The 27,712-nt window shown below is 41.5% G+C and overlaps 1 protein-coding gene across 2 annotated transcripts; it reads right to left on the reverse strand.

The window, feature by feature from the left end:
* Positions 1-404: 404 nt before the first annotated feature.
* On the reverse strand, positions 405-27,712 carry lmo7b (LIM domain 7b). 2 transcript variants are annotated; one of them, XM_068730985.1, is made up of 31 exons: positions 27,679-27,712; positions 27,381-27,460; positions 23,065-23,135; positions 22,403-22,472; positions 20,896-21,002; positions 20,355-20,385; positions 18,071-18,184; positions 17,839-17,989; positions 16,997-17,150; positions 14,058-14,117; positions 13,138-13,306; positions 12,534-12,679; positions 12,111-12,294; positions 11,346-11,960; positions 10,090-10,398; positions 9,031-9,145; positions 8,177-8,338; positions 7,887-8,062; positions 7,704-7,767; positions 7,567-7,623; positions 6,282-6,307; positions 6,040-6,147; positions 5,824-5,913; positions 4,642-4,829; positions 4,363-4,419; positions 3,995-4,047; positions 3,735-3,906; positions 3,417-3,602; positions 3,214-3,322; positions 1,276-1,378; positions 405-1,042 (listed from the first exon to the last, which is right to left on the reverse strand). In XM_068730985.1, exons 2-31 carry the CDS (start codon positions 27,447-27,449, stop codon positions 1,020-1,022), a joined length of 3,939 nt encoding a protein of 1,312 aa, XP_068587086.1. In that variant the 5' UTR covers positions 27,450-27,460; positions 27,679-27,712; the 3' UTR covers positions 405-1,019. The 2 variants fall into 2 exon arrangements, with proteins under 2 accessions (XP_068587086.1, XP_068587088.1); XM_068730987.1 differs by lacking the exon at positions 7,567-7,623 and having other exon boundaries at positions 27,655-27,684.

Consider the following 27,712-nt stretch of genomic DNA (forward strand, 5'->3'; position numbering starts at 1 on the left):
TACGTGTTATTCATGTCCATGTATACACACTCATTGTAGATGTTAATTCTTGGATACTTTTTACTGTCGGCTCATTGTTGTCAGCTAGAGTCATATCTAACAAAATAAAATAATCATATGAAGCAAACATACAGTAAACTCAAACAGTATTTCATGTCTGAAAAGGAGTAGGTGGTAGCATCCGAAATGTACACGCTGACCAGTACCTGTTCTGTCATGTAACATTTCACAACATATTAAAATAGTCATAATGTACACTACAGACCCAAAACAGGTACTTTTTAATTTTGGCATATGCAAATGACATTTCTACCCTCAGTATGAGACAAACGTTTCTGTTTTACCATGAGACCAATGATGCCACCATGTGGTACACAAAGAAATAACAAATAAAACCCCTCAGATTATGTTCAGTGCACTTTATTTACAAAAAGTGTTTCAGTTAAGAGTCTAACTTTCACATGAGAAATACATGAGTTATAGATACCCCTGATTTACCCCGAAGGGCACTTGGTGAGATTACAATAGAACAGAAAGTGCTGCAGTACAAGTTAAAATGTGCCTCCATACATGGGTTACATTAACATAAAATATCTTTAATGTACTATTGGACAAATATCAATTATGACAAGGAAATGACGAATAACAAAACTAACATTAAACTAAAAGCATTCATCAAACAATAATAATTCCCATTACTTATTCCCATCCCATCACTTTATTTTATATATTAAACCTACACTTCTTGGAAACATTAGCAGAAAAAAAGAACAGAAACTAAGTACCACATTTACCATACTTGATTAAAAACAGCCACTATATGTCTACTTTGCATGTGGATCCACAGATTGTCAACATTTTATGTCACATCAGAGAGTTTATGGTTTTACCAGCAGTTATTGTTGTAGACAAAAGGCATGGCTTGGCTGTGTGGACGACGTCCACTTTCGTAGTTTTATCCAACAGAAGTTCCCAGTGATCCGGCTGCTCCCTCGATGATCTGGAGTACAGCATGTTGGTCACACGGAGGGGACACCAGCGGCTAAAATGGTAATACGCTTTATTAATAATACAGTTCCATTTTTACTTGACAAGCAAATTAAATTCAAATTTCCTGGACAGCTGTTCAGCGCAGTCCAAGTACATTTAGTTCAAAGAACATGATTAGGATTCATTCCCATTTTTCACGGCAAAGAAATCGGCCATAAAAGAACAATTGTAATTGAGTCAGAAAGAAAAAAAACGAAAAAACCCCCCACAAAGACCAATACTTACACTTCAGTTGGAAATAGCAGGGCTCACAGTGGGGCTTCCGGTTTCGGATTCGAACCTGGACTCCAGCCCCAGTTCCTCCGAGATGTCGGTGGCAGCCCACACACTGAGAGGAAGAGGTGAGAAAAAGAGACATCTAGCTGACCTGGAATGTGGGCTTTTTGCATCTAAATAATTTCACCACATTGTCTGCCACCCAACCAAAGAACAACTAAGCCCAGTTTCCACATACAAACACATAGTATATAAATATTCTATGGGTGTTATGTGCGTCTATAGCTCATATGGAGCAGAGACATGTAGAAAAGACTTTCACAGCTACATGCTAATGAACGGAGGTCGACTAAATGCGGGGGTCCTCTGTCAGAGATTTTCACAATAAGCATCTAAAAGCAAAGCAGGATAGCAGGCTGGCTTCTCCCGCTAAACCAACCACATGCAGAAAACTAGAGAGCAACAGAGAAAAAGCACACAGGACTACGACACCAGACATGACCACCAGGACAGATGCCTTACACAGATCAGGAAAGACACGGGTTAGGGAAGAATAGAAAGATGTCCGAAATGCTCCTGCTAGCAGATGCCTATTAGGTGGATTTGATTGGAACTACAGATATGAGACTCCTAATGACCTTGTTAAAGATGCAGTCACATTAGTCTTCAGTCTAATGAATTTTACCCCACAATAAGAAAGAATGTCACGGTTCTGCCGTGTGCAATACATATTGGGCAGCATGATTGTGGGTGTAAAGCATTCTCTAGTCAAGTTTCCATCAAAGTGTACAAGCAACAATTTTTTTTTTTTTAATGAATTTCAAAATATTCAGCAAGAGAAAATGCAAATGAATGCGTGTTTCTATTCACCACTGTTATGTGAATATTAGGAGTTGGGTGTATCAACAGCTGGAGGAGCCAATTCTCCAGCCGGTTGCCATTACAGCAATGCAGAAGTAGAAGCCACAACGAGATGTCGTAATAAAAAGAGCCCCATGTGGAAAACTTCATTCATATGGCCATGTGTTTCATGTATTTATCCATTATTTTGTAAGAGCGTACTTTGTCTATTTATTTATTCTAACACATCAATCGTCTTTCAAATATCTTTGTAACGCACTTCGGTCTCCACCATAGACTCAATAAAATATGGTTGAGTCTCGTTAAGTCAACTGTAGATTTCGAAAGAACCGTTGTGAAACTCAAAGCGCGTGGTTTCTGCGGTCGCCATCTTGGCAATGAGGACACAGCCTAACTTCCAGTTAATCCAAAAATAGGCAAAGATGTGGATTGTTGGTGGAGCTGAGGCGGGACAAGGTGATGCAGCAGAAGAGACAGTTAAATGCCAGCAACTTGAGACAGCACCTACCTGTCACTCAACTCGTCTAACGTTAAGCCTTAATATAATTTAAACGGGTCAGTTATATATAAATTCATCCCCCATACAGTTGTCATGAATTTTGGAGCCAGCCTCAGGTGGCCAATTGAGGAAATGCACTTTTAAATGTGCTTCATAAATAAATTTGACTGATTTGTTTTAAGTCACATGCTTTGTACAAAGTACCTCATGATTTATTTGCTGTTTCATTGCACTTCTTACACTTTGCTGAAGTGAAAAAGTTGGTGTATCGATAAAAACAAAAAAAGGTGAAACTTTTCTGCGATATTCATACTTTTTTTTTTTCCCTGATGCTTCCACACACTATTTTTATCCACAAAGTGAAAATGTGCATAACAAGGTGGAAGCAGACGCTGTGGTTTTTAGTCTCATAGTGTAATACTGTGTTAAGGTGAGTTCACACTACACTGTGTGAACTCACAGAACAAAAGGTGAACAAAAACCTGGGAGATTGACGGAGCTCGCACCAAAACACTTGAAAAATGAGGGATTATTTGGAAGGATTGGAGCTGCTGTGACTGCACCATAACCTGGTCATGACCTCTCACCTGGAAACAGGTGAGGTGGAAGCAGAGACTAAGGGTCTCTATGACCATGGCTGCCCCAATACCCAGGACACGCTCACACACACAGCAAGTCCTCCTGCCACTGGACATCCTGGGGCAGCACATGTTAACAATGTGAGGCCAAAATGAATGAGAACAGACAGAAAACAACAGAGAAAGGCTCTATGTTCAATTGAACTGCGTACCCGCCATGATGAGAGGAGTCAAATGCATTTCTCTGGGACAATATTGCTCCAGTGCTGTAGCGGGAGGAGGAGTTCCTACTCGGAGCACAGTAACCTGCAGCGGCAGAGTGCGGACGAGGGTAACTGAACGTAGCGGTCGAGAGAGGGGACTGACGCAAAGTATCCAGGTCGTCCAGAGACTCGTACCTGCAGAGCAGACGTCGCAGTTCAGCAAACGGTAGTAAAGAGGGTTAAGGGAAATGACAGTGAGGGAATGTCATAACCGAAAGATTTGAAACAGCTGCCTAAAAATGTGCGGTGGAGTCCCAATACACCCACCTCTTCATAGGAACCCCAACATAGATTGGCTCCTTGTAAAAGCTGCTGCTGCGCTGACGTATCCAGCTGTTGTCGGTCAGAAGCTGAGTCCTTTTCTTCATCTCCTCCAATATCTGCTTCCTGTCTTTCTCAGCGTTGGACACAGACGGTCCTTTTATTTTCCTCTCATCACCTGAACCACACAAAGCTTGGCGGGTTAGCCCAGTAATGTTACGTCACCAAATAGATGGGGAATATCATGACAGATAGAGTAGACTAACCTATGGCCAGTTTGTGGGGACCGGCTAATGCTGGGGTAGACATGGACTTTGCCCTGTGGGAGGAAAAAAAAAGATGAAAATTACCCATCTTTAATATGATTTTTTTTATATCTTTTTTTTAGAATTGGGCTTTCAGCATCACCACCACGCTGGTTACATGCTGATTTTAGCTTCCAGGTGGTTTATCTTTTCACAAGAAGTAAAAGGTAGCTAATACCCACTTAACAAAAATGACCAATCACCTTGAGTCATATTAATTGTCTTAGAGCAAACAATACTGTGCTAGGCTTGCAGACAAGCAGGCCAATATACTACACAGGGAAATTTATGCCCAAAGCTAAAACTATTGGATGATTACTAGTCCTGACCTGTGTGCAAGAGACAGCTGAGCAAAACCACAGGAGTCTTTAGCCCTGAGGGACAGCCTGAGAAGCATTAAGGCCCAGCGAGAGCAGAAGAAAGCCCAGGAGATTCAGCAACCGCAGCAATGTAGAAGAGATCACGACAAGTCATGTTAAAGAATTTCTAAATAACAATTCTCAATCCTTCATTCAATAGTCAGCACAATGATTACACACATAACACCGTTAAAACTCAGCAAGGACGGAAAAGAGCTGACAATGTTGGGGAGAATAAAATTGATTTACCAGGCGTGTTCAGAATTCTTGTCATGCTGCGCTCCTTGTGCATTACTTTGAGGTTTCGATCCCGCTTCTTTCAGCTCATCTCGGTCAGGGCTCTGCTCTTCTTCTCTGGTTTTGTTTGTCAATCCATTCACATAGAGCTGGGTGCCGGCAGGGCTCTCACCACCACTCGCCATCTCAAAGGTGTTCTGCTTCAAATGCATTAAAAGGAAGCGGAGAAAAGAAATGACACTCTATAGAATCAATGTAAAGCACTGATATTTAATGTGAACCAGGGGGCTCTAACATGAATCCTGTGATATTCTGGAAAGGAACTGAAAGGAAAGCAGGAGCCAGAAAACGTGTAATAAGCAGTAAAGGTGAGGTCTAGCAGGTTGTACTTGTTACTTTTAGCACGTGTGTCAGAGCTGCTGAACCAAATCTTACTTGAACCTAACAATATTTAGGGAAACATGAAATCACCGGGTCTTGATTTTGCTGCATTCACATGGAATCAGGTATCATGGCGGAGAGATACACCTTCTGGACGGCACGGGAAAAATGCATATGTAATAATTATTCTAGTTATGCATGTAGCTATAAAATGTAGCTTTCTCCCAACCCTCAGACAAGTACTGTCTTTAAGAGGCTGTAGAGGCTCAGTGTGACAGCTAGAGTGAAGGTACTGTTGGCTGCTAGCTTGTCTGGAAGGGATGAATAACGTTCCAAAGTTCTGAATATTTTTTTTCTTCTAATTTCTGCATATTGGGCTCCCTAAACAGTCTTGCAATTACATAAATTGGATTTGACTGGAAAGCCGAGACTCTTTCGGATTCAATGAGCCCAGTTGTATTCATGTGTGATGACCTTAGCCCCCATAGGAGCCATTTCACATAGTGGGACTATTTTTTGAAACTATTTTTTGACGCGTCTGTATAAAATGACCTGTAGGTACCTTTGGGATAATCACAGCCTCATGAAACTTTACAACCACAAACTAGAGACATGGGAGGTATTCCTAAGTATATTGACAATAAGGGGGTTTCTGACTGCAACACGGTCTACAGTTATCGTTATGGGTGGGGTAAACTTTTTCTATGGCGACTTTATAGATGAAAATCTGATACAATATATTTTATGATCACCCAGTTATAACTAAAAATGTTGTGCAGGTTGGAAAAGGCTCAGAGGACCACTCAACATTACCCCTGATTTCCTGCATAACTCCCCCTTAGCATCTTGTTGTGCCCTCTGCCACTGAGATTCAAGCCTCTCCTGATCCCGCTGATATTGCTCCTGAAAAAAACAAGCGGCAACATATTTGCATTGTTGATTTAAATTTAAGACGATTAAGGTTATCAAGGAGTGTGCTGTAGTTCCGTTTGGAAAAAAAAAAATGTAAAAATAAAAAAAAGTCTTCACCTGTAGGAGGCGCTCCTGTTCTACCTGCCACTTCTCCTGACGCCTTCGATCCTCCTCACGGTCCCACGACCAGCTGGAGGAGGAGGGGCTGAGGGATGGCACCTGGAGCTGGTGATGCACAAACAGACTGTAGGCTCAAAACACCATCACAGTGCAGCGCGCACACACTTTCAACAAACGTGCATAACTTATGTTTGAACATGCATACAAACATCCTTTGATCAAGTGGTGCGGGAACTTACATCAGATATTGCGGATTCTGAACCTCCTGTGTGGGAAAATAAGAGGTCAGCAGAGAGAACACGATACAGTAGCTCCTACAGATGATCAAGCTGTGTGTAATGCCATGAAGCCCACGAACACACGCCACACAAAGGCTGGGGACACATTAGAAGACTGAGAATCCAAAGCATTTTGAAAATGGATCAACTATTTTTGCAGGATCCTCCTATGTGGCACAAAACCTTTGGCTGTAGCCGTAGCCAGAAACAGTATCAACATGAACCGTACAGATTGCATTGACTTCAGAGCTGGAGGGTTAGCAGGCCACTTTATAGTAAACAAGAGTTACGTGTACAGCCGTGCTAGATGCCCGAGTGGCTGCAAAACGATGTTCACTGTAGACCAAAATACAAACATGTTGGACAAAATTAACACTATTGTTTCCTCTTTGTAGAGCTCTACCTGCAGGACTGGCTAAGATATATAGTAATTAAACTTCAAACATCAGCTGTGAGTCTTAGATCTCAACTACTCTCATGTCCTCACAGACTAGACCTGACCAAGGATCAGCTCACCTATCTGCTAACACATCCCCAGCCTAAAGATACCGCACGCAGCTACTGAAAAAGAAACAGCCGAGCAGTAGATTTAAGCATGCCGTAGCAAATTCAAAGAACGAGAATTCACACACTGCATGGCAACACAAATCTGCTTTGTTCATATGTTGATGTTCCACAACAGCTAGCACGTTGCTCAGTGTTCACTACATGCAGCGCAAACATTTACCACACAAGTAAACCCATGAGCTGAATCCTGCCGAGCCAAAAGAGAGAAGCCAGTGTTACAGGACACACATCAGATTCATTAACAACCACAAAAGGGACAGCATTACAAATCACTCATTGTGCCGAAGACCGAGCAGTAAATGAAGCATCTGTTGCACACCATAAACGGTACGTTATAGACACGGTCAGTGCCGTCAGCTCTGTGGTTGCTAGGCAAAGTTGTGCCAAGACAGGCAGCGTTTCTTTTTGCCCCAGTTTGCAAAAGCAATTATTTATAGAAATGCTACATCTTGAATACTTAGCTTGTACTTAGGGTGCATTGATTAAAACACTGTTAAGAGTACTAGACTAATTTAATAATGATGGTACTACAGTAAAAACTCATCTAATCACGGTGCATCCTACGATTCCTGTTAAAATCTTTAAATCTGCTTTTAATAAATACCCAACAATTAACTAAGCAAAGCACCAGCCATCAAAGCTGCTACACAAGGAGTGTAAGTTCAAACTGGAATTTTACCTTTCTGTTTGAAAAATTCTGCCCTCCTTTTCTGATTTTTCATACTAATATTATAATCTATATGAAGAGGAAGGATTTATTAGGTGAGAAATTACATCCGTTTGTCATGCCATTGCAGACTTTATTCTTGTTATTACCTTTACTTCTGGCTGTCCTGTGGTTGTCAGCGAGCTCTCCATGCATGACTTTACCTTGTAAAACCTGGGCAGGTGAAAGAACACCAAGATTCACCCGATGAGCACCACTTATTAAGCTGCACTAACAGAAGTTGTGTGCATCCTTAATGAACTGAAGTGATAAATGACTAAAACATTGCTCACATTGTCTGTCTGCCCATTCAATTTGGACACTTTCCTGACTGTGTTGTCTGTAGAGGCACCGCTGTTGGCATGGTGATCGGGGCAACCTATCAGATTGGGCGCTACGGCAGTCAGATTGAGGGTCATCCTGCTCTGGCCTGGCTGGTTGTGATGACTCCCTTCACTGGTGCTCCAATCTAATGGGAACAAGCAGCCATCAAAACTAAGGCCACACCGCCTGTGACCACTGGTCAGAGGTTAAATTAGCACAAATAATCAAGGTGGTACAAGACATTGTCTCATTATCTTGCCCTTGTTGCCATAGCGCCGAATGTCCATGGTCAGATTGCCGGTTTGCAGGGACGATGTCATTTTATCCTTCCACTGGTTGTAGTTCATGTGTGCCACCGCAACTCCATTAACAGCCACAATCTCATCGTCCACACACAGCTGACAAAGCTCCGCTGGACTGCCTGAGGAGGGAGAGACAGGCATCGGTGATATGAAGACAGCGAAACATAAAAATAATAATAATAATAATAATAATAATAATAATAATAATAATAATAAAAAAGTACCAGCTTCATAAATGATTTGTTTAGCACAAACTGAGATGCAATATTGAGGACACGGTTGCTGTTCCAAGTCGAAAAGTAGGCCAGTAAGCCGCAGTGAGTAAGTGACACCTCTCTCACTTCTAATGAAATATTCATGGTTGACTTTTAAATCACTGGCTACAATTTGTAGCTTTTTGCATGTAAAGTGCATGCACACAAATTAAACATCAACATGCCATTAATCAAATTCTATAAAGACGCTTCTCTTTTTTGGCATTAAAAAGTATTTTTGCTCTTTTCCCATGAGAAGCTGCTCATTTTTGTGTTTCAATAGTGACAATTGTCTAAGCTCCGTCTGTTCTACGGTTACAGTCTTGAACTACTGTTCTTTTTGTAGGTGCAGGATGTTAGAATAAACGTCCTCTTGAGGAAGCAAAAAACAAACAAACTTGAGAGCATAATGTGGCACTGCCACCACCGAAACAAATGTCTGTCTTGTTTTACAATAAGAGGTTTCAACAGTCATCACTTTGTCAGACTAACCATGAATGGGATGTCAGTGAGCCAAAATTTCAGCAATCCACAGATCAATATAGCAAGATTCTTACCAGGTTGAATGAATTTGACTCTCGCCCCTGTGGAGTCCCAATGTGTCTGGAAACCAAAGTCTGGTCTACTGTTGGGTTTAAGAGTAAGGCTCACTCTCATGTCACTGTGATCCACCTGAAACAAACAAACACACACACACACACACACACACACACACACACACACACACACACACACACACACACACACACACACACACACACACACACACACACACACACACACACACACACACACACACACACACACACACACACACACACACACACACACACACAAAAAAGGTGACACCCTGTGATCCAATGTCCTGTGCTTCCTGGTGGAAACTAGATCCATATAGTAAGAAATACACACCGAGAGACCAGTTTATTATGTGCAATGCAGCACAATCATCACGGCAGCCCTGCAACAAATGGGGAAGTCTTTGGGAAGTTTCTAACGTTCAGGTTTTGTTTTGTTGTCAGAGATGCAGATTCAGTGCTGCGTTAATGTTTGTGCTGGTTCAGCATTATATCAAAAAACGTTTTTTCATCCCTCATTTACTCAAATAAGGAAGGCAGAATATTAAATCCACCTCAAACATTAAGGTCGTTATTAGCTTTAGGCATTTTAGGGCTTATATTGTTGACGGCCCTGCACACCCACACAGATGTTTTCACTTACTCTGCTGATTAGAGGCTGATTCACCTGTGTGGGTGAAGGAAGACACTGTAAGAATATAAATGTTTGCACCATTGTTTACCTCATTGTTTTCCAAGTTGTACTTGCTATTCCAAAAATATGAATGTTTTGGTCTAGAGACTACAAGCTGCTCATTACATAAAGAAAGACATTTAAATAATTGCAACATGGAAATTCTTGATGGCGCCTTCCGCTCCAGTCTAATCAGTTTGATTTAAAAAAATAAAAAATCTAAACATTACATGTTTCACCAAGTTCCACACACACACACACACACACACACACACACACACACACACACACACACACACACACACACACACACACACACACACACACACACACACACACACACACACACACACACTCCAGCAAACCTTTGGGAGGGTCGAGCTTTTGTTGTGGTGGGTCTGCAGGTTTGAATACGGCCGTGGTACCATCTTGGTTTGGGAGTAGGGCTGATAGTTGTAGCCATTGGTCTGACTGGAGAATGCAACACATTTCGCCTCCTCCCTCTGCTCTGTGCTATTCTGCTTCGCCTGGTTAGCTTCCTTCTGTCTGATTGAGGCCTGGTGCTGACCTTTCAGATGGGCGGACGCATTCTGCCTTTTGAGTGAAGATTTGGTGGTTGGAGAAAAAGACTCTTCTTTCTCACTTTTCAAAAGCCGACCTTCGTTTTTGTCCACCTGGAGATGATATTATAAAAAAATAGATGTGCTCAAAAGGACTGTACAGATAGATTTGATTTGCCACATTTACTCTGCAGCATGAGAAAATAGAAATGTGGAATCTTGTATTGCGTTGACACCGTTCACAATGGTGCACCAGCATTTCTATTATTAATGAGGGCGATCCAAGAAAACAAAAAAGGTAACACAAGCTCACTTACATATAGTACACATACATACATGCCCCCCAACACACACACACACACACACACACACACACACACACACACACACACACACACACACACACACACACACACACACACACACACACACACACACACACACACACACACACACACACACACGAAATGCTCTCATTACATTAACTAGCTTGAGCCTTCTAGGCTTATTAAACAAGTCCCTCCTGAGCACTAACCTTCCATCGAGACTGGATTATAACCGTCCAGACTGTAACATAAAATCAGCAGGTGGCAGGTTCTTCTAGTTTAAAATCTTTGACATCCCACCATAGAGAGCTACACGTTAAATCTATTAAAAACACATCAACAAGCCACACTGCACCACCAGGTGACATCTTCCTCGTTTATGATGACCATGGGAGTTGTAGGTTATTTTGAGTTTATCCCACTTCCTGTCCTGGGCTGAAACTAGTCCCAGACAAATGCACCAAAACCCCCATTTGAGTAATGTTTGATTAAAAGTATGGTGCCCAGCTGTTTTAGGAAATTATTTAACATTCATAAAATTTTAAAGATGGTTTTGGTTGTCAAATGGATTTTTTGACAAACAGTAGAATAAACACCAGACGTATTCTTTAAACCAATACAGGAAACAAGCACAAGATACAAAAAAGTCCCACATAATGGTGACTTACTGTGTGCAGACTATTTGACTAAACTCCAATACATACAAGGAGCAACAGTGAGAACCAGTGAACTCACGTTGCACAGTCTCGGCAGCGAGGACACCCTGGACTGCTTGGTTCCAAAGGGTCTGGCTGTGATTGCAGAAGAGAGACGAGTTGAGCCCTCGGACCTCCGGTACCCACGAGGAAGGCTGGCTGAGCCGGACCACGATCCTGTGCTGGACAAGTACTTGTAGGCGCCTGCAACCTGCTGGCCTCTGCCTTGCTCCACGGCTGGTTCCCAAGATGTCTTCTGGCTCTCTTCCTGGGACTTGTGGTTCTCGTGGGTCAAGTCCTCCAGAGCACCAACTCTTGCCTGATAAACAGCATCGGGGCACAAAGTGGGAACAACACAGAATGGAGGTTCCTGGTGAGTCGACATGGATTCAGTAGGATCCCTGGTGTTGGTTGACTTCGTCGGCACATTTGGCTGTAAAGTTGTGTTCAGAGTGGAGATTTGCTTTGTAAAAACATTTTCTGGTTGTGCCACTTCTGCTGGGCTGCACTGCGCTATGACTTGCGTCTGGGAGCTGAAAGGACAGTCTAGAGAAGGGGTGGTAACTCCTGCTCCATTTGAAGCCAAGGAGGCAGAGTGGGTCTCCTCTACCAGGAGGTTCCCATCAGAGGCCGGCATGGCTCCAACTGATGTTCCCTGAGGATCAATAAGTCAACATTGGAGAATTGTAATGCAAAATGTAAAAAAAAAAAAATCATATTTTCACAATAATTACATTAAAGTCAACACAACCAGGGACAATGATCAAGGTCAGGCAGGTACAACACAATGTAACTGTAAACGTACCACAAGGTGGGCCGAGTTGTGGGTGATCAGTGGAGACGTGGGGCTGAAAGATGCCTCTGTGCAGTCGCTGTGAGCCAGCAGAGCCCGGGTCTGTGGCCGGAGATTAGAGCTCCATGATTTTGATGGCGAGGCGGTGGAGTAAGGACGAGGGGCAGCGTAATGCCTGCGTGGTGACTGCTGGTTTCTGGGGATTTGTCACGCGAGGAAGGAGTAGCCGATGGAATAAAGGAAGCAGAAAAGATGGGGTGGGGGGGGGCCGGGGGGGGGGATGTGTCATATTACATGAGTTCACTGTGGCGTACTGAACTGATATCAGGCAAGGTCGGCAGCTTTAGATACACACTTTAAATATATTGTTAGTAGCAACAGTGTTTGGAAGCTTGAACTTAAGATTTCCCCATTGCATTTGTTGCAGGAGCGTACCTTAGCAGTCTGCCTTGTGTTTCCGTCTTCTCAAATTGAATCATGGCCCCATTGGCCATCTGGTTAACGGCATGCTCTCCATCTTGTGATTTGCTGTGGAGTTCAAACTTGGTGCTCCTGCGACGATTCTTCCACTTTGTTAAGTCCTGAAACAAAATGCACAACCAGATAACCCTGTTGCTTGTTTGCATAGAACTTCAATGCAATGGTAAAAATATTTTAAGGCTCAAAACTATTTCTCTTTCATCTGATCATATTTTAGAAAACAATCGTTTTGTTGAGATTGAAAGTTCCTTTTGGACTCGTTAGGTTGATTGACAAAACAATCTCAAATATCTCAGCAGATGAAGGTGCTAGATTAACATTGAAAACATAGTTATCAAGGTATAGAATAAACTATCAATCCCAATTTTTAAATCTACATGGAAGAAAAGTGCTCAGAAAAACAGAAATTCCAACATATCTAATTCCATGACAACTGAGCAAAGTTCATCTGTTGAAGAACATGGGGAGCTTTTGAGCATATCTCACTAACCCCTCCTAAATGGACCTTGTAAATAGATTATTTGTCAAACATTTTGGCATAAGGCTTTTCTAGACTTACATCATGCCACTGAGCTTCACTGTCCTTGGCAGCAACGCTGCACTTCCGTTTGTTTTCTTGGTTGCACTCCCTTGCCATGTCCGTGTCGTGGTCCAAATCATAGATGGTGTTTCCATGAGGAACTTTACGCACAGGGTACACCATCGGAATGTCACTGAGTGATTTGCTCCTGGTTCAGACGGACAAAGAGGCAGGACATGGGAATGAATAACGGATCTACAGAGCAAACAAACAAACTGCAGCAGCACCGTGTAGCAGAACAACAATGACGAATAGTAGCATTGCAATGCCGCGCACACAAACAGCTGCTTTCTGTACATGCACCATGTACACACACACACACACACACACACACACACACACACACACACACACACACACACACACACACACACACACACACACACACACACACACACACACACACACACACACACACACACACACACACACACACACCCTTAGCAAAGTGCGAGCAGGAGAGTTGCATGCTAGTCAAGTAACGCAACAGTATAAATGGCAACAGATGTTGCTGTCTGGATAACACAACAGCCATGACTTGCAACAAGTAATAGCACTGCTGTGGGCAACAGAGGGTGTCAGATGACATTCAAATAACTTACAGCAGCATTTAGCAAGCAGGTGGTATATCAAAACTGTGACATGATTTAAATGGGAGGAACCAAGACTGTGATTACAAACAATCCTGTAGTTTGTCATAAATTCTACTGTCAGGAAAATTGATAGTGGGAGGTATACCGAGTGCTTCATCTTTATGAAAAGGCAAATGATGTTTGCAGCATAATTCAGGTAGGTGGGTAAGCTGAATACAAACAAAAGCACACCCAGATGACGCAGCAACAAAGCGGTTATGGCGTGAGCGGTCTCAAGACACCTTTGCTTAAAACTGAAGGACTCACCAAATCCAGCCAGGGTTGACCTGAACTGGTCTCTCAGGTCTGATCTGGATTTGATATGCTCTACAGAACCAAAGAAATCAGACACGCAGACTGATGAACGCTATTATCTAAACATAAAGGCACCTGGTTTGATAAAAGTAACCAACGGCATAGTAACACACGATGAAGGCCAGGAGGAGGCATTGTATAGATTACGAGCAGGCAACATTATTTGACAGATACAACACATATGCCCTCAGTACCACAGCTGTAATACAAAACAAAGAACAATCTCGGCAGAAATAATGTGCAAAGAATGCGCAATATTTTAGTTTATTGATCCACTCAATTTATCCACACCAAAGCCATATTCACACAAAGTGAACGGGAACACATTAGCGCTGGCAGAAAAGGTGTGATAAATTACATGACTCTGTTATGGCTATCAAAGTACGACAAGGCACATGAGTCATCTGTTTAACCATTATGAACTAATGAGTCACTCCGCATGATGCTGTTAAAAAGTCCTCACATCATCAGCACTATTAAAAAAAAAAAAAAAAAAAAAAAAAAAAGGTGCCAGAGTAAATGCCAGATATTACACAGTGCAGTAGCTAGGAAAACATTAATCAGTAGCAGTACAAATTCAAAGCATGTTTAATTTTCCTGATAACTTCATAAAACATCTATGTGATAAACAGGGCAAACTTTGCATATCATAAATAAATAATTTGCTGATGGATTAGAGATTTGCAAATGCACGACTAACAGGTGCACTTCGCTACATGACGAGAAGAGAAGAAGTAGGTTAGAGTTTTAGAGCGCGTGTCAACACTCTGTACAGTTTGCATTAGGAGTGGATCTTTAGGACAGCAGTGAATGTTCAGGTTTGGGAGAAAGCTTCTTAGAGATGGTTTGACGCTCTCCAGATGTAGCAGAGATGTTTTGCACAGTAGCAGATGTCGAACCCAAAGCTTTATGGCTACAGTCAAAGAAAAGGAATAGAAGATACATGAAATGAGTACAACATCATTAACAACTTTAAAAAAAACAAAAAACAATAACACAGAAAGTCTTCGAAAGAGAAGCAATTTGATACAAATTTGAAAGATGTTGGGTTTGGCTGTTTTAGCTTGTGTCATCTTTCTTGTAAAGTAGTGCTAGCTATTCCCATGTGCCTAGCACATGATTTAGGTTGCTGCTGTAGTTAAGCTGGATTTAGTAACTTTTAATGTTATAGCCGAAAACAACAATTGACAGAAAACATCTGACCACATGCAACCATGTCACACAGCGGGTTATTTTAGCACCACACACAAAATGTTTCATGTTAGATTTCACTGAACGAGGTACAGTCAACGGCACTCGGGCCATGTAATGTTTTCTGCTTCTTTAAAAAGGTGTAAAAATGTGCTCAAGCGATGCAACTTTACAAGTTAAAGCAAAAACAGTACAAAACTGCAGCTTCAGCTTCGCCTTGTATTAGTAAATCTTAAAGCTTCAACGTTTTCATCATCAGCGCAGCCTCGCTTAATAGAGCAGTAAAATCAGCCAACAGACCTTAAGCCTTGCATTTTACGATACCAGGGTCTTCTCTGAGAGCCGAGGTAGATCGTGCGCACACGAGTGTCCTCTTCCGGTGTCCAATACCGGGGTAAGAAGCGGTCGTAGTTTGGGTTGTTGGATGTCTGATGAAGGGTCTGCTGCACTCGCCGGAAATACAAGTCATCAAGGACAGGGTCTGCGTCAGTATAATCGTCCTCCGAGTCGTCTTCACTCTGAGCTCTCAGGAAAAGCTCTTCATCAATGGCCCACTCTGAAGGACTCGCAGTGTGGTGGGGTTGAGGGGAGAAAGGGGCATCTTCAATGCTGCGGCAAAGAGCGGTATACCCACGTCTATGTCGTATCACACAGACATCACTTTTGATCAAATAGTTACACCGAGTATCACAGGAACGATCGCTGAGCTGCTCCAAAATGTTAAAAAGGTAGAAGTGGGGCTGATGATTAATGCATGGAGGCAAATTCACTGTTTTTTTGAGGAGAAGGTTACAGTCCAAGCAGTTGAGTGGCAGGTAGTGTGGTTGAGAAGCAGAGCACCGACAACACATTGGCCTGCCACGTCAAATATTATATTATCATCGCTTATATTGTCATTTGTTGAGCAAGACCTTAGTTTAAAAACATATTCATTCGAGTCATAATAAAAACATAATAAATTAAAAGCCCAAAATTCACCCACCTAAAAAAAGCACTTTGAAAAAGTCCACTTATCACAACTAGATAACTAGAACGTGGACCGGCTGCTGCAAACAAGTGGTATAAACAAAAAAGGCAGAGACATCGCTCAGTCTAGATTCAATCTAGACAAAGTAGTTCTGATGTAATTCTAGCATGAAAGACGAAATAATACAAGGTAGAAATACCATATGGAAATAATTACCACCGTGTAAAAGTGACTGAGTCTACTTGTGACGGCTGTGATCATGAATGCACGTCTCTCCACATCACTGATTTGGGCTTTATGTGAAGAAAATAAGTCGATAGAAAAAAGCAGATCAGTGCTTAACTGATTTGAAAACCTTGAAATTTGATACATAATGAGTTTCGACCAAAAACAATCCATGTTATTACACTATTGATAGACATTATTGAACCGAGTTCTCTCATCACACCATGTTTTGCCAGATACAATATTAGAATGACAGCCGTTTCCCAACTACTGTACGTGTCTAAGGTATGTTCAAGTCAAAATTGCACATGAAGTAAATATGTGCAAATACAAATGAACACAGACGTTAAAATCATGAATCAAATCATAAATGAACGTTCAAGTCCACAGCGGAATTGAATGTTAAAAGAAAAATATCTAAATCAATTGTAAACCGTTCTTCAGCAGCTATGGATGAGTGAGTTAGTGGCGGTCAGTGAGCTCTCAGCAGCCGAAACATTTGCAGTACCTGGAGAGCGGACTAGCGCAGCCACTCCCAATCTCCTCCCATCCTTGTTTTCTGCGTAGGGGCAGCGGTGGGGTAAGACCTTTGTTTTGGTGGGTCGAGGGCTGCGTTGTCTCCATCTTGAACACCTGCTCAGCTTCAGCGTCACTTCCACAACCTTGAGACCGCACAAATGCGTGGAAAATGAGAAACAAAAAAAAAGGATACAAGTCTGGAGAACAACGAGGGGAAACGCAAGCTGAAATAAACTAAAAAGGAAACCGACCAGGCCAAGAATGCATAAAGAGTGTCCCTTGGAAGAACGTTAGTGGGTGACTGAGTCTTTACACGGCTAAGTACTTTGCCCTTTCTCATCACACAAACTTTTATCACCACAGTGTGGAACTTGCCACAATCTATCACTGACGTGCACAGAGACCAAGCGCAGTAGAGAGAAGACAAACGACACATTGAGTAAGAAGATCAGAATGTTGTTGATCCAACAAAAATGTGATTGATCAAGACAAATAACATGGTTGCATATGAAACAATTAAATTATTGTAATTCATGAGTTATGAATGCAGTTCTTCTTTAGCAGACTGACAGTAGCAAGTAGGTCTTCTCATGGGAAAACATTTGTTGTGGATTGGATGTGATGTAATTGCATCAGCAGTTTGTTTAGCGAGGACAGCTTGCAAAAAAAGAAAAGAAAAAACCTCACACTGCATCAAAATAAAGTTTGAAGCCAAAGGGAAAGAACAAATGCTATACTTTGCAGTAACTATCGTTTGCAGTCAAACAAAAAGGGAGTCACACTTCATTCCGGTGGTGTGGAGTGCACAGGTCATTGACTAGATAAACACACCTTCACTGTTATGGTGGAGGGCTCTGCAATCCAGAGAGTCGATGTTTTCCACAGAGTTGTGGGTCTTGTAGCTCGGTCTCATGCGGCGACATTCCTCCCTCTCTGGGTACCAGCACTCTTTCACAAACGCATTGCTGCCCTCATCAAGTGCCTGGATTTAGAAGGCAGAGTTAAAGTCAATAACAATAAATAAAAGAGTACAACTACATACAAGTCTAGAAGAGCAGTTCACCTTGGACAAGGCCAACCCTAAGAGTCCTTCAAAGGCCTTGAAGTTCAGCTGAGGACCAGAGTAGAATGCATCAAGGTGAGCCTTGCGACCCAACCAGTAGATTGTGACGAGAACCTGAGAGAGCAAATGAACAACGTCACCGACCACACACACACACACACACACACACACACACACACACACACACACACACACACACACACACACACACTGCTAAAAAGGAAAGTGTAGGGTTTTCTATGAATAGAATATATTTTAGCAGCCTGTCTATTTTACTCACTTATTATATCCCATATATGGCCAAGGCACAAAATGAAATACCCACCCTGATCTAACTGATGAATGAAAAACCTGACCTGCTGGTGGTGCAACAGGAAAAGTCAGAGGATCACCACAGTCATTAGGCTTTATCCTCTGGGGACCATGAATGTCTGTACCATATTCCATTGCAATCCCTCCCATATTTTGTTTTTTTGATATTTCAGTCCAGACCGTAGTGGTGGACCGTCTGATGGACATTGCCTACAATGTTGTGCAACTGTGAAGCTTCTCGCAGCATCAGCCACAAGAAATGCTGGTGAGGCGAGGCACGCGACCTTCACAAGAGCACACTCTCCAGAATGCTGCTGACAGTCAGACACAACCCTGACACCATTAATTAAGACAGCGAGTAATGGCATGTGAAATAAGGACCTTTTTCTGGCATTTTGTGTTTTATTATTTGAGCTAGCAAAATGCTTTGGACATGATTTGTTTCCGATTTGCCTCGAGGCGAAGGGCATTATTTGACGGACGGCCTTTCTTCAGGGCAGAGCAGCAGCCTGTGTTGCAAAGGGATCATCCACACAACACTACATGTCAGAACATTTCCGTTTGTATCTTAACAAAGTCATCACAGAGCGGTCAGCAGATTGAAAAGATCCACGTAGGGCCTTGAGAGATTTGAAATCGTTAAATAAATATTTTATAGCACACTGCTCGATGAAAAAGATGAGGATTATGAGTGGTAATAAATACCTCTGTATGGATTCCCCATTATGCTTGATTAGTGTCTGTAGCTGCTACCTTACCGGTCCATTGAAGGCATGAACACAGACATTATCTCAGTTCTAGCCATCGCAGTGGTGTATCAATATAACCTAATGAAGGGTTACTTTCATGTTTTTCAGCAACAAATGACAGAGTCACTGTAATAAGCATTAGCAAAAATACACATTTCTGTTGGCCATCTACTCCCGTTTAAATCATTGAAGCTAAAATTGTTTTTGGTTTTCCCTCCTTTGTATATTTTTTAAGTATTACGGGCTCGTGCAAGTTTGAAGCACAGAGAGAGGATGATTATTCATGAATAGCCTGCCACCTACCTCATGCAAAGCAAATCATTACACTGCACACAACAAGAAGGTTAATCCTATTTAATGGTGTTATTTGCCACATATGATTTTATTTACAGTTATTTAGGCACCCTTAAATCTGTCATTAAGCCCTGTTAACGTTGGCCCTAAATCACATCAGTGTTCTGCAATTAGCAGACACTATAGAATGTGACGTAACTGTAAGAATGAAGAAAAATCTATATTTGCAATAATAAACAGACTTACTTAATGTAAATGTTTCGGGTGCAACAGCACACGTCAACATTAATCCACAACGCATCACTGCTGTGCGTGAAAACAGTGAAGCTCAGCTCTGTATTGCAACTTCAATCGTTTATGTATCTGGTTGGAGACCTGCATGAAAACTGGATTTCAATGGATGCAAATTGACCTTAATTGGTTAATTCAAAGAAAAAGGCTACATCCATTTCAAAGAGAGTGCTCTGACAAACAGCCTCATTACTGTGTCCGAGTTGTCAGCTATTGTGTGATTCAAATGAGGCTTCCCAGATAACCAAACAACCTCATAAACTTCGAAACATGTAAAATACCAGCCGTGCACACAAACGTGTACGCATACAGTACTAGTATATGACACACACACACACACACACACACACACACACACACACACACACACACACACACACACACACACACACACACACACACCCAAGTGTACAGATACAGTTTAAGGCATAGCAATGAAACCTAGATTCTGAGGTTTAATGCCAGATTATTGGGAAAAATACCATGTTGACAACTAAGTAACTAAGTTAAGTGGAGTAAGACTCAGTTGCCTTTCAGGTTTAAAACCCAATAGGCAACAGAGGGAATCAGGAAAATATATGAATGATAAAAAAACATTTTCATATTAATATTGGAGCAGTCATTCTGGTCAAACTTACATTTTTGAGTCTTCTGTCGCTTTCATCTCGCCTAAAATAAAAAAAGAAAGATAAATTCATACAGAAGAGTGACTCTCTTAATGCTGCCATTTAAAGTATGACTGCATACTGCTGTTAACAAGGTAGGGGGGGGGGGGGAATCTACAGTGACATCTTAAGCCTTCTCATTTGCAACTAAGCTACCTATCAGCATGTACAGAGAGGCAGACAAGCTATCAACTCCAACAAAGCCGCAGCTTGTCGTCTGGCACAGCTCATACCTTTATATATAAAAAAAAATAAAAAATGCAAAGCAGCTGTGAGACTCGGACAATAAACCTTTTCCAGCACAGGCATTGCAGTTAAAACCACCTCAGTGTTAAATGTGCTCCATGCAGCCAATACAGAGAACATAGGAATCAAGCAGTCATACTAGTCAAGTGGGTTGACCTTCAGAAGTAAAAGGTGTGCATCTCTGTGCTGGCATGAGCTCCTGTAGCTTGAGGCAGTTGTACACATTCACTTAATCTGACGAGACACTGCTTCTGCGAGTCATCTGTACCTGAGTGTTGCACGAGTGGACAGGTCCTGCAGGTCTCCTGGATGAAACAGCTGAGACACATTCAGTCCCACTTTCCCACAGGCTTTCAGGAATACATTCACGTTATCCTGGAGATTAAAATGACAGAGACAGCAAAATGAGTGCAGGTAGAAAACTGGTAGAGAATGAGAACAGCGTGTCAATGCGGTTTGAATTCATTCATCAATTAATTATGATGAATTAGCCTGCAATAATTAAATTACTTGTAGATACTTTTGAACATGGAAATCCGACAATGGTTAATAGAAGGTTAAATCAAAGCCACAGCTGATTTTAAATGTAATGTTAAAACTTTCAACGAATGTCACGATGACCTACAGGTTTACTTTCATTGAAAGTTCATTTTTGTTTAACTATGTAACACAATTCTCATTTTTACTGCATTTAATGCAACCAAAAAAAGATAATGAATCTTCTATTTTTTAGGTAGTGACCCTTGGCTGAAATAAGAAATACAAGCAGGTTTTATTTGCTCTGCGTGTAACATTATGCTTGATTAAAGACAGGCTTCCTCTGTTAGCAGCTAGGCTAGCTGAGTCGGCTTTCTCATCCACTTCATCGATACCAAATGACGACACTAGGAAGCAGCAGCCACAGTCTTAGCAAAGCAAACCAAATAAATACTTAGTCATTAAAAACTGAGGTGAGAAAAGCATGATTTATCTTAATGGCAGTTTCTACTTATTCTGCACCATAAATGTAAGCCCTTACATCACTTAGAGTAAGTCAGATAAAGCTTAGGCAGCCTCTAGTGGCAAATAGACAAACTGAGTCCAATATGTAACCATTTTATTTATTTATATATAAAATAATCCTAACGTAAATTACAAAAAACAATCAATAGTAACCAATGTTATAGGTTATGTCAGCGGTAATGTAAAGTGGCCTGTATTTTCTTTCTAGTTGCCGGTTAAAACCAGTGGGGTGCTTTAGGATTTCAAAGTAACTGCAGATTCTCTGCTGCATCTGCACCTCACCATCACTACCTTCAGCCCAGCATCCACTGTTGTGCTCGCTCTATTTACTGGCCCCTGATGGGAGGTAGAAATTTATCTTTCATGCCTTTCTCCCTTTGCTTTGGGCAGTTTTGGCAATTAAACTTACCATCAAAAACCCAGCCTGAAGCCAAAAAAATAAATAAATCTGGATTTATTCCAAATACATAAAAAAACAAAACAAAACAAAAAAAAAAAAACATTATATATTTAGCAGTTGGGCAGTCGTGCTGAAGTGCAGTTTCAGTTCAGACTGTGGCAACACCGTCTCCGAGTGCCTTGAACAGGAAACCACAAAATGTGTCAAAACTTCCTGGCTAGCAGGTGCCTTTTCATTCTCTTATGTACTTGCTTGACACTCAAGGCCGCCTGCGCCACACCAACAAGCTACCCGTTACTCTCACACACACGCACGCACGCACGCACGCACGCACGCGCACACACACGATATAACTGTAAAACCAAACACTCACCAGGCCAGCGATGGGAGTAGAAAGCCTGTTCACTTTCTTAATAATGCCAGGTTTCAACCGGTTGATCAAGCTATAAGAAGCAGACAGTTTTTGAATATTCCAGTTTGATGCTGCACATATTTAGAAACAATATATAGTGGTATCATCAGGGTCCCATTCCACAAAATAAGCTAAATAGAGCAGGGCTAGTTAATAAAGACATTAGCTTCCAACAAGAATGTTTCATTAAAAAAGGAAATGCAACAAAAACTTGTTCATAAACCAGTTTGATTGTATTTCAGGCAAATATCCAAGAGCCTTAAGCTAACTAGACGTCTGGGCTAACCTGCATTCGTTGGCCTCATTGTTGTTTTGCAGCTACAAGCTGATGTCATTAAGGTCAGTGGTTATTTAGAAGAAGGGGCTAATTCTTACACTCCACAGAAGATGGTACAAAAATAGAAAGTTGGTGTTATCTGATAGTTTATATAACATGTAGTGTCATTCTTTGGATATGTTCACCTTAACTTAAAAGCAGGCCTAGCGACACTGAGGCCACACCAGAGTGCACCTACGCTCTCTAACCAGAGATCCCTCAGTCATGTCCCTCAGATCCCTCAGTCACATGGCTTGAATTTAACTCACTAAAGTAAAATGTGGCATCGTAAAAAAGGTTTACTTACTCGCAGAGCAGGACTCCATTCTCCAGGGCAGCACGGAAGTCGTTGCAGCCAAACGATTTTCTAGTCACTTCCTAAAAACAACAAAAAAAAGGATTAATTCATCCATTGATTGTTGCATTTACGTTTGGCCTTACTCAATAGAAAATGCTGTAATGACACATTCAAGTACACATAAATTCAATTGTCTGTAAATGCAAACAGCATTCACATCAATAGGATTTCATACTAAACATTCACCTTTATTATTGGCCAATATCTAAAAGCATACTGGTATTGGCGCATATGTTGATAGGTATGAAGAAATGTCATCACAAAAATATGGTTGCGGAAATTACAAATAATGCCGCCATTTCAAAGTTTGTCCACCAGAGAGCCCTGATATTTTTCCACTGTTAACCATCCCTCTCAGTACATCATTGCATCATTGCGGGGGACGACGACGTGAGAGAGTGGGATAGTGGGATAGATGGGGCTTGCTAAGCTAAATCAACGTTAATGGGTCATTCATTCATTCATTATTCCACAAAATCTGTTCGTAAGAGGTTTACGTATCTCACCCACATGTCCCAAAGTTGAATAAACACATTTATCTGAAGGCGAAGGGAAAAAATGGTCCTTTCCATAACATAGATGTTGTTTACTACGTCTACCCACTCCTGTATCGTGAGGGGGGGCTCAGGAAGCAGCCAGCGCCTTGCGAGCGCTTTTTTACAAGCGGTTATTAAAATGCCAAACATGTATTCATCTGGTCGCCCTGTTTGGAAATCAAATTTTCCTAAGAATAATGTAGAACATTGCAGGGACAAGTCAGTGTTAAGTATGCTTTTTAATGTTTTATGAAACTCTGCCCAGACAGGTTTTATCACTGGACACTCCCAAAATACATGCCAGTGATTTGCTTGCCGAGCCCCACACCGTCTCCAACATGTAGCATCTCCTCCAGCAAAGCGGGCCTTCTGCTCCGGTGCAATGAAGAAACCAATAACACACTTCCACGCAAATTCCTGCCACATGGGAGAAATGGTGCATTTCCATTGAGATGTACACACATCTAACCAGTCCTCGTTTGATATTGAGAGGTTACCTTCTCTTTCCCATTTTTCCTTAACATATACTGCAGTGTGGGATTTTGTCATAAGGCCTTTGTAGGATCTAGAGATAATCCCCTTATTTGAATCATTTTGATAGGCACCGAGAAACATTCTCAGTATTGGGTCATCAAGGTCTGTCGTATTTCTAATGTTATGTTCAAAATGGTTGCGTATCTGGAGGTATCTATAAAAAAAAATCAGATTTTCCCAGAGAATATTTTTTCCTCAGGTGTTCAAAGTCCTTTAGTTGTCCCTTTTCTGTCAGAGAATACAATGTTGTTATACCTTTTGGGATCCAGGATTTAAATCTATGATCCATTTCATTTGAACCCTGGATCACACAATATATATATATATATAACTATTTAAGGAATCATTATCAAAAACGTTTGTGCTGCATATTTCGTAAAAAGAGAGAAAAAAAAAAAAAGAATATGGTCAGTCATCGTTATCAGCTATTTTTTTTCAAACCCTTGAATATTAATATCAGCATCATAAATTCAACCCTGCTATATCCTATACAGGCTCCCCAAATGGCTTCACAAACTGCTTTAGTGTTAACAAAAGTCATAGTAAACGTAGTACATGTACATAGCAGCATTGAACTGTAGAAAAAACAAGACAACGAGCAGTGAGGTTTCTACGGTGTTAAGAGTATGTTAATTAAAGGGCTTGGTTCACTGTTGAAGAATGACTTGGTCCTTTATGCACTTTATACACAGAGCTGTACTGTGGCTGTTAGTGGGGGAAAAAACATAACTATGGCAAAAAATTAGGAAAATAAGGTCCTGGTGGAAGTTAATTAAAGTCATTCTTCAGCCCACAGTGAAAACATTTCCCTGTTTTGTAGTTCTCAACAGTAAAATAAAGTAAAGTAAATTAAGTGAGCTGGATACGGTTAAGATTCAGCTGAAAAACATTCCAACTACTGCACAAAAGCAAGGCTCTATACAAATAGGCACACAATATCTACAGAGCAAAACTGTGGGCTATAAAAAAAATATGTGGACAAACATTTCCACAAAAAACAGCAAATATGTTTTCCATCAAAACAAAGAAAAAAAACGTAACCTAAATGATTTTACATGGCAGAAGCAAGCACACTGCAAAGTGGGCTTTGTAATGAGGACATAAAAATGGGGCTATTAAGGTTCAGCTCCATAACTAACAGAGGGCCCCAAAAGGCTATTCTTCTCACTAATTAGTCCCCCCGGGAATCCACAATCACAATTCATTTTCGGCAGAACTGGGCCCCGGGCACGGAGCGGAGGCTTCTCAGTGGAATCAGACAAACAAAGCAGTGCCAGGTTAACACAATCAAACACAATCACTTGGTCAAGATACTGTCTGTTCCATGGCACCAAAACTTTAATTGGTCATTTTATTCAATGGATTTCAACCATATATACACGTGTGACTTGCAAACTTTTTTTTTTTTTTTGCTAAAAAGGGAGTTTCCCAAATTTCATAAAGGATCAAAGAAAGCAATTCTCTCAACTGGGATGACAATACAGGCATCATTACTAAATCCATGTCTCCAGTTCCAAGACACGAGGCCTATAGATCAATGTAACATTTGGAGCTGCAGTGACCAGTCGATAAATCTGCAACTATCTTGATGAGTGAATAATCGTTTTTGAAGGTGTTCCAAAGTTCCAGCTTCTCAAACGTGACGATATGTCACACGGGAGTGGATATTTTTGGATTCTGGACAAAACTATTAATTGAGCAAATAAATCAATAACGTAAAGAATTGCAAGTTGCAGTCCTATAGGTAAATGAAAAAGGTAAATTGCACTACAGTTAGAGATGGATTCCTCTGGTTAGGTAGTGACCTGCTCCGGTTTCAGCAGAGACTAACTGTCCCGTTAACATGAAGTAGAAGAGGCCAATCCATTCGTATTTCTTCTCAAGTCCAGTAGGGATTGAGCAAACATTTACGTGCAATTGCCGCTTGTACTGTGCCAATGATGAACCGCAACCATTTCTGGACACTTGAATGCATGGAAGCTTATTGTCCTCCAATCTGTTACACTGAACATTGGTGCCAACACATTCCTGATGTTATTTTGCACGAGGGAGAGTTCATGAAACCATTTACCATTTCCTTGAAAGCAGCATGCTTTGCTTCTCACACACACACACACACACACACACACACACACACACACACACACACACACACACACACACACACACACACACACACACACACACACACACACACACACACACCACTGCTCATCCATCCTTTTATCCGTGGGTGCAGGAGAATAGGGGTAAAATTGGCATGGGCTACCTGCCAACAGCGTGCTGGACTGGATTCTCATAATGATCCACTCAGACACAATTGACATTAATGGTCCCATTTAGAGTTGGTCAACATTCAGTGCCAACAGTCTACAAGTTGTATTCATTGGTTATGATTTAAGGATTACAACTTCAACAATGTTTTGGCAGCAGCAGCCTGTAACAACCCAGAAAATGATTTGCCATAAAAAAAAAATAAAAAAAAAACACATTCTCCACAATGTGTGCATGGAGTAATCTGCCTGCACCACATCTCAGTTGACAAACACCATCTAGTGTTTTTTTTTTTTATTTATGCATGGTTCATCTGTTCGGGACAGATACAATATAAATAGACAAGCCGAAATGAAAATATCATAGTGTTTATAGCGGATGCTAATTTGCAACACCCGTCCCTGGCAGAGCGTTTATGACACTAGGAGAATGAGACAGTGACAGTAGCGAACAAACCTCGCAGTGTAAGGCTTTTCTCTTACATTACCTGATTATCTGCCTTGCTTCAATTCAATGTGCATTTCCCTCTGAGGCTCTGTGAGTGCTGCAGTCAAATCACTTTTATCTGTGCAACCACAGAAGAGTCTCGCACAGGGCTCACTTTGTCAAGAGGCAAACTCCTACCTGAGTGTTATCGAGATAGATTTCGCATTTCAACTCAAGATAAGTTTGTGAGTAATGAGTCAGAGCCGTTTAGAATATGTTTTTAGGCAGTTGAAGTTCTCATGATACACGCGTTTTTTGTTATTATTGCTTTTTTAAATGGCTGAAATGTCTGCAACTGACAAACAGAAAAGCATATCCTCTCTCCACGAGGGGTTAACTGACTGAGAGGCCAAATCTTCATCGCTGTTTTGCGCGTTGATAAGTGAAGAGGAGCACAAATACACGAGTAAAACCAGATGAAAGTGAACCGTGTACCTGGATCCAGCGTTGAGCCTCGTTGAACGCGTCTTCACAGCTGACACTGGTCTGCTGGCGCCACTCCATCGCTTTATTTCCTGAACAAGAAAACGGCACAACTCTGATGAAAAGGCAACAGAGGTCACACTTAATCAAACACCCATTAATTAAGGAGCGACCGCGCCGTGAACCGCAACAGAGCGTATCAAATAAGTTCAATTAATGTCAACAAACATGAGGAAAAATCATGCAAATTGTTTTGGGAAAAAATGAGCGCTGCTTGTTCAGCCACCTTGCGCCGTGTGTAGCTGCTCACCGGTGAAAGCTCTCCGCTGATTGACACTCAGTTT

Source organism: Cebidichthys violaceus, unplaced genomic scaffold, assembly GCF_023349555.1.
Source record: "Cebidichthys violaceus isolate CVI_PGR_0920_01 unplaced genomic scaffold, fCebVio1.0.p SCAF_5, whole genome shotgun sequence".
NCBI lineage: Eukaryota > Metazoa > Chordata > Actinopteri > Perciformes > Stichaeidae > Cebidichthys > Cebidichthys violaceus.

Bases quoted from the DNA above. Each gene is read 5' to 3' on its own strand.
- lmo7b (XM_068730985.1), bottom strand. From the start codon at position 27,449: ATGGAGTGGCGCCAGCAGACCAGTGTCAGCTGTGAAGACGCGTTCAAC. The intron at 12,680-13,137 runs GTAAGTCTAGAA...ATTTTGTTTCAG, and splicing joins GTGAAGCTCAGTGGCATGAT to GACTTAACAAAGTGGAAGAA. The intron at 8,339-9,030 runs GTAAGAATCTTG...CTCCCTCCTCAG, and splicing joins AGTCAAATTCATTCAACCTG to GCAGTCCAGCGGAGCTTTGT.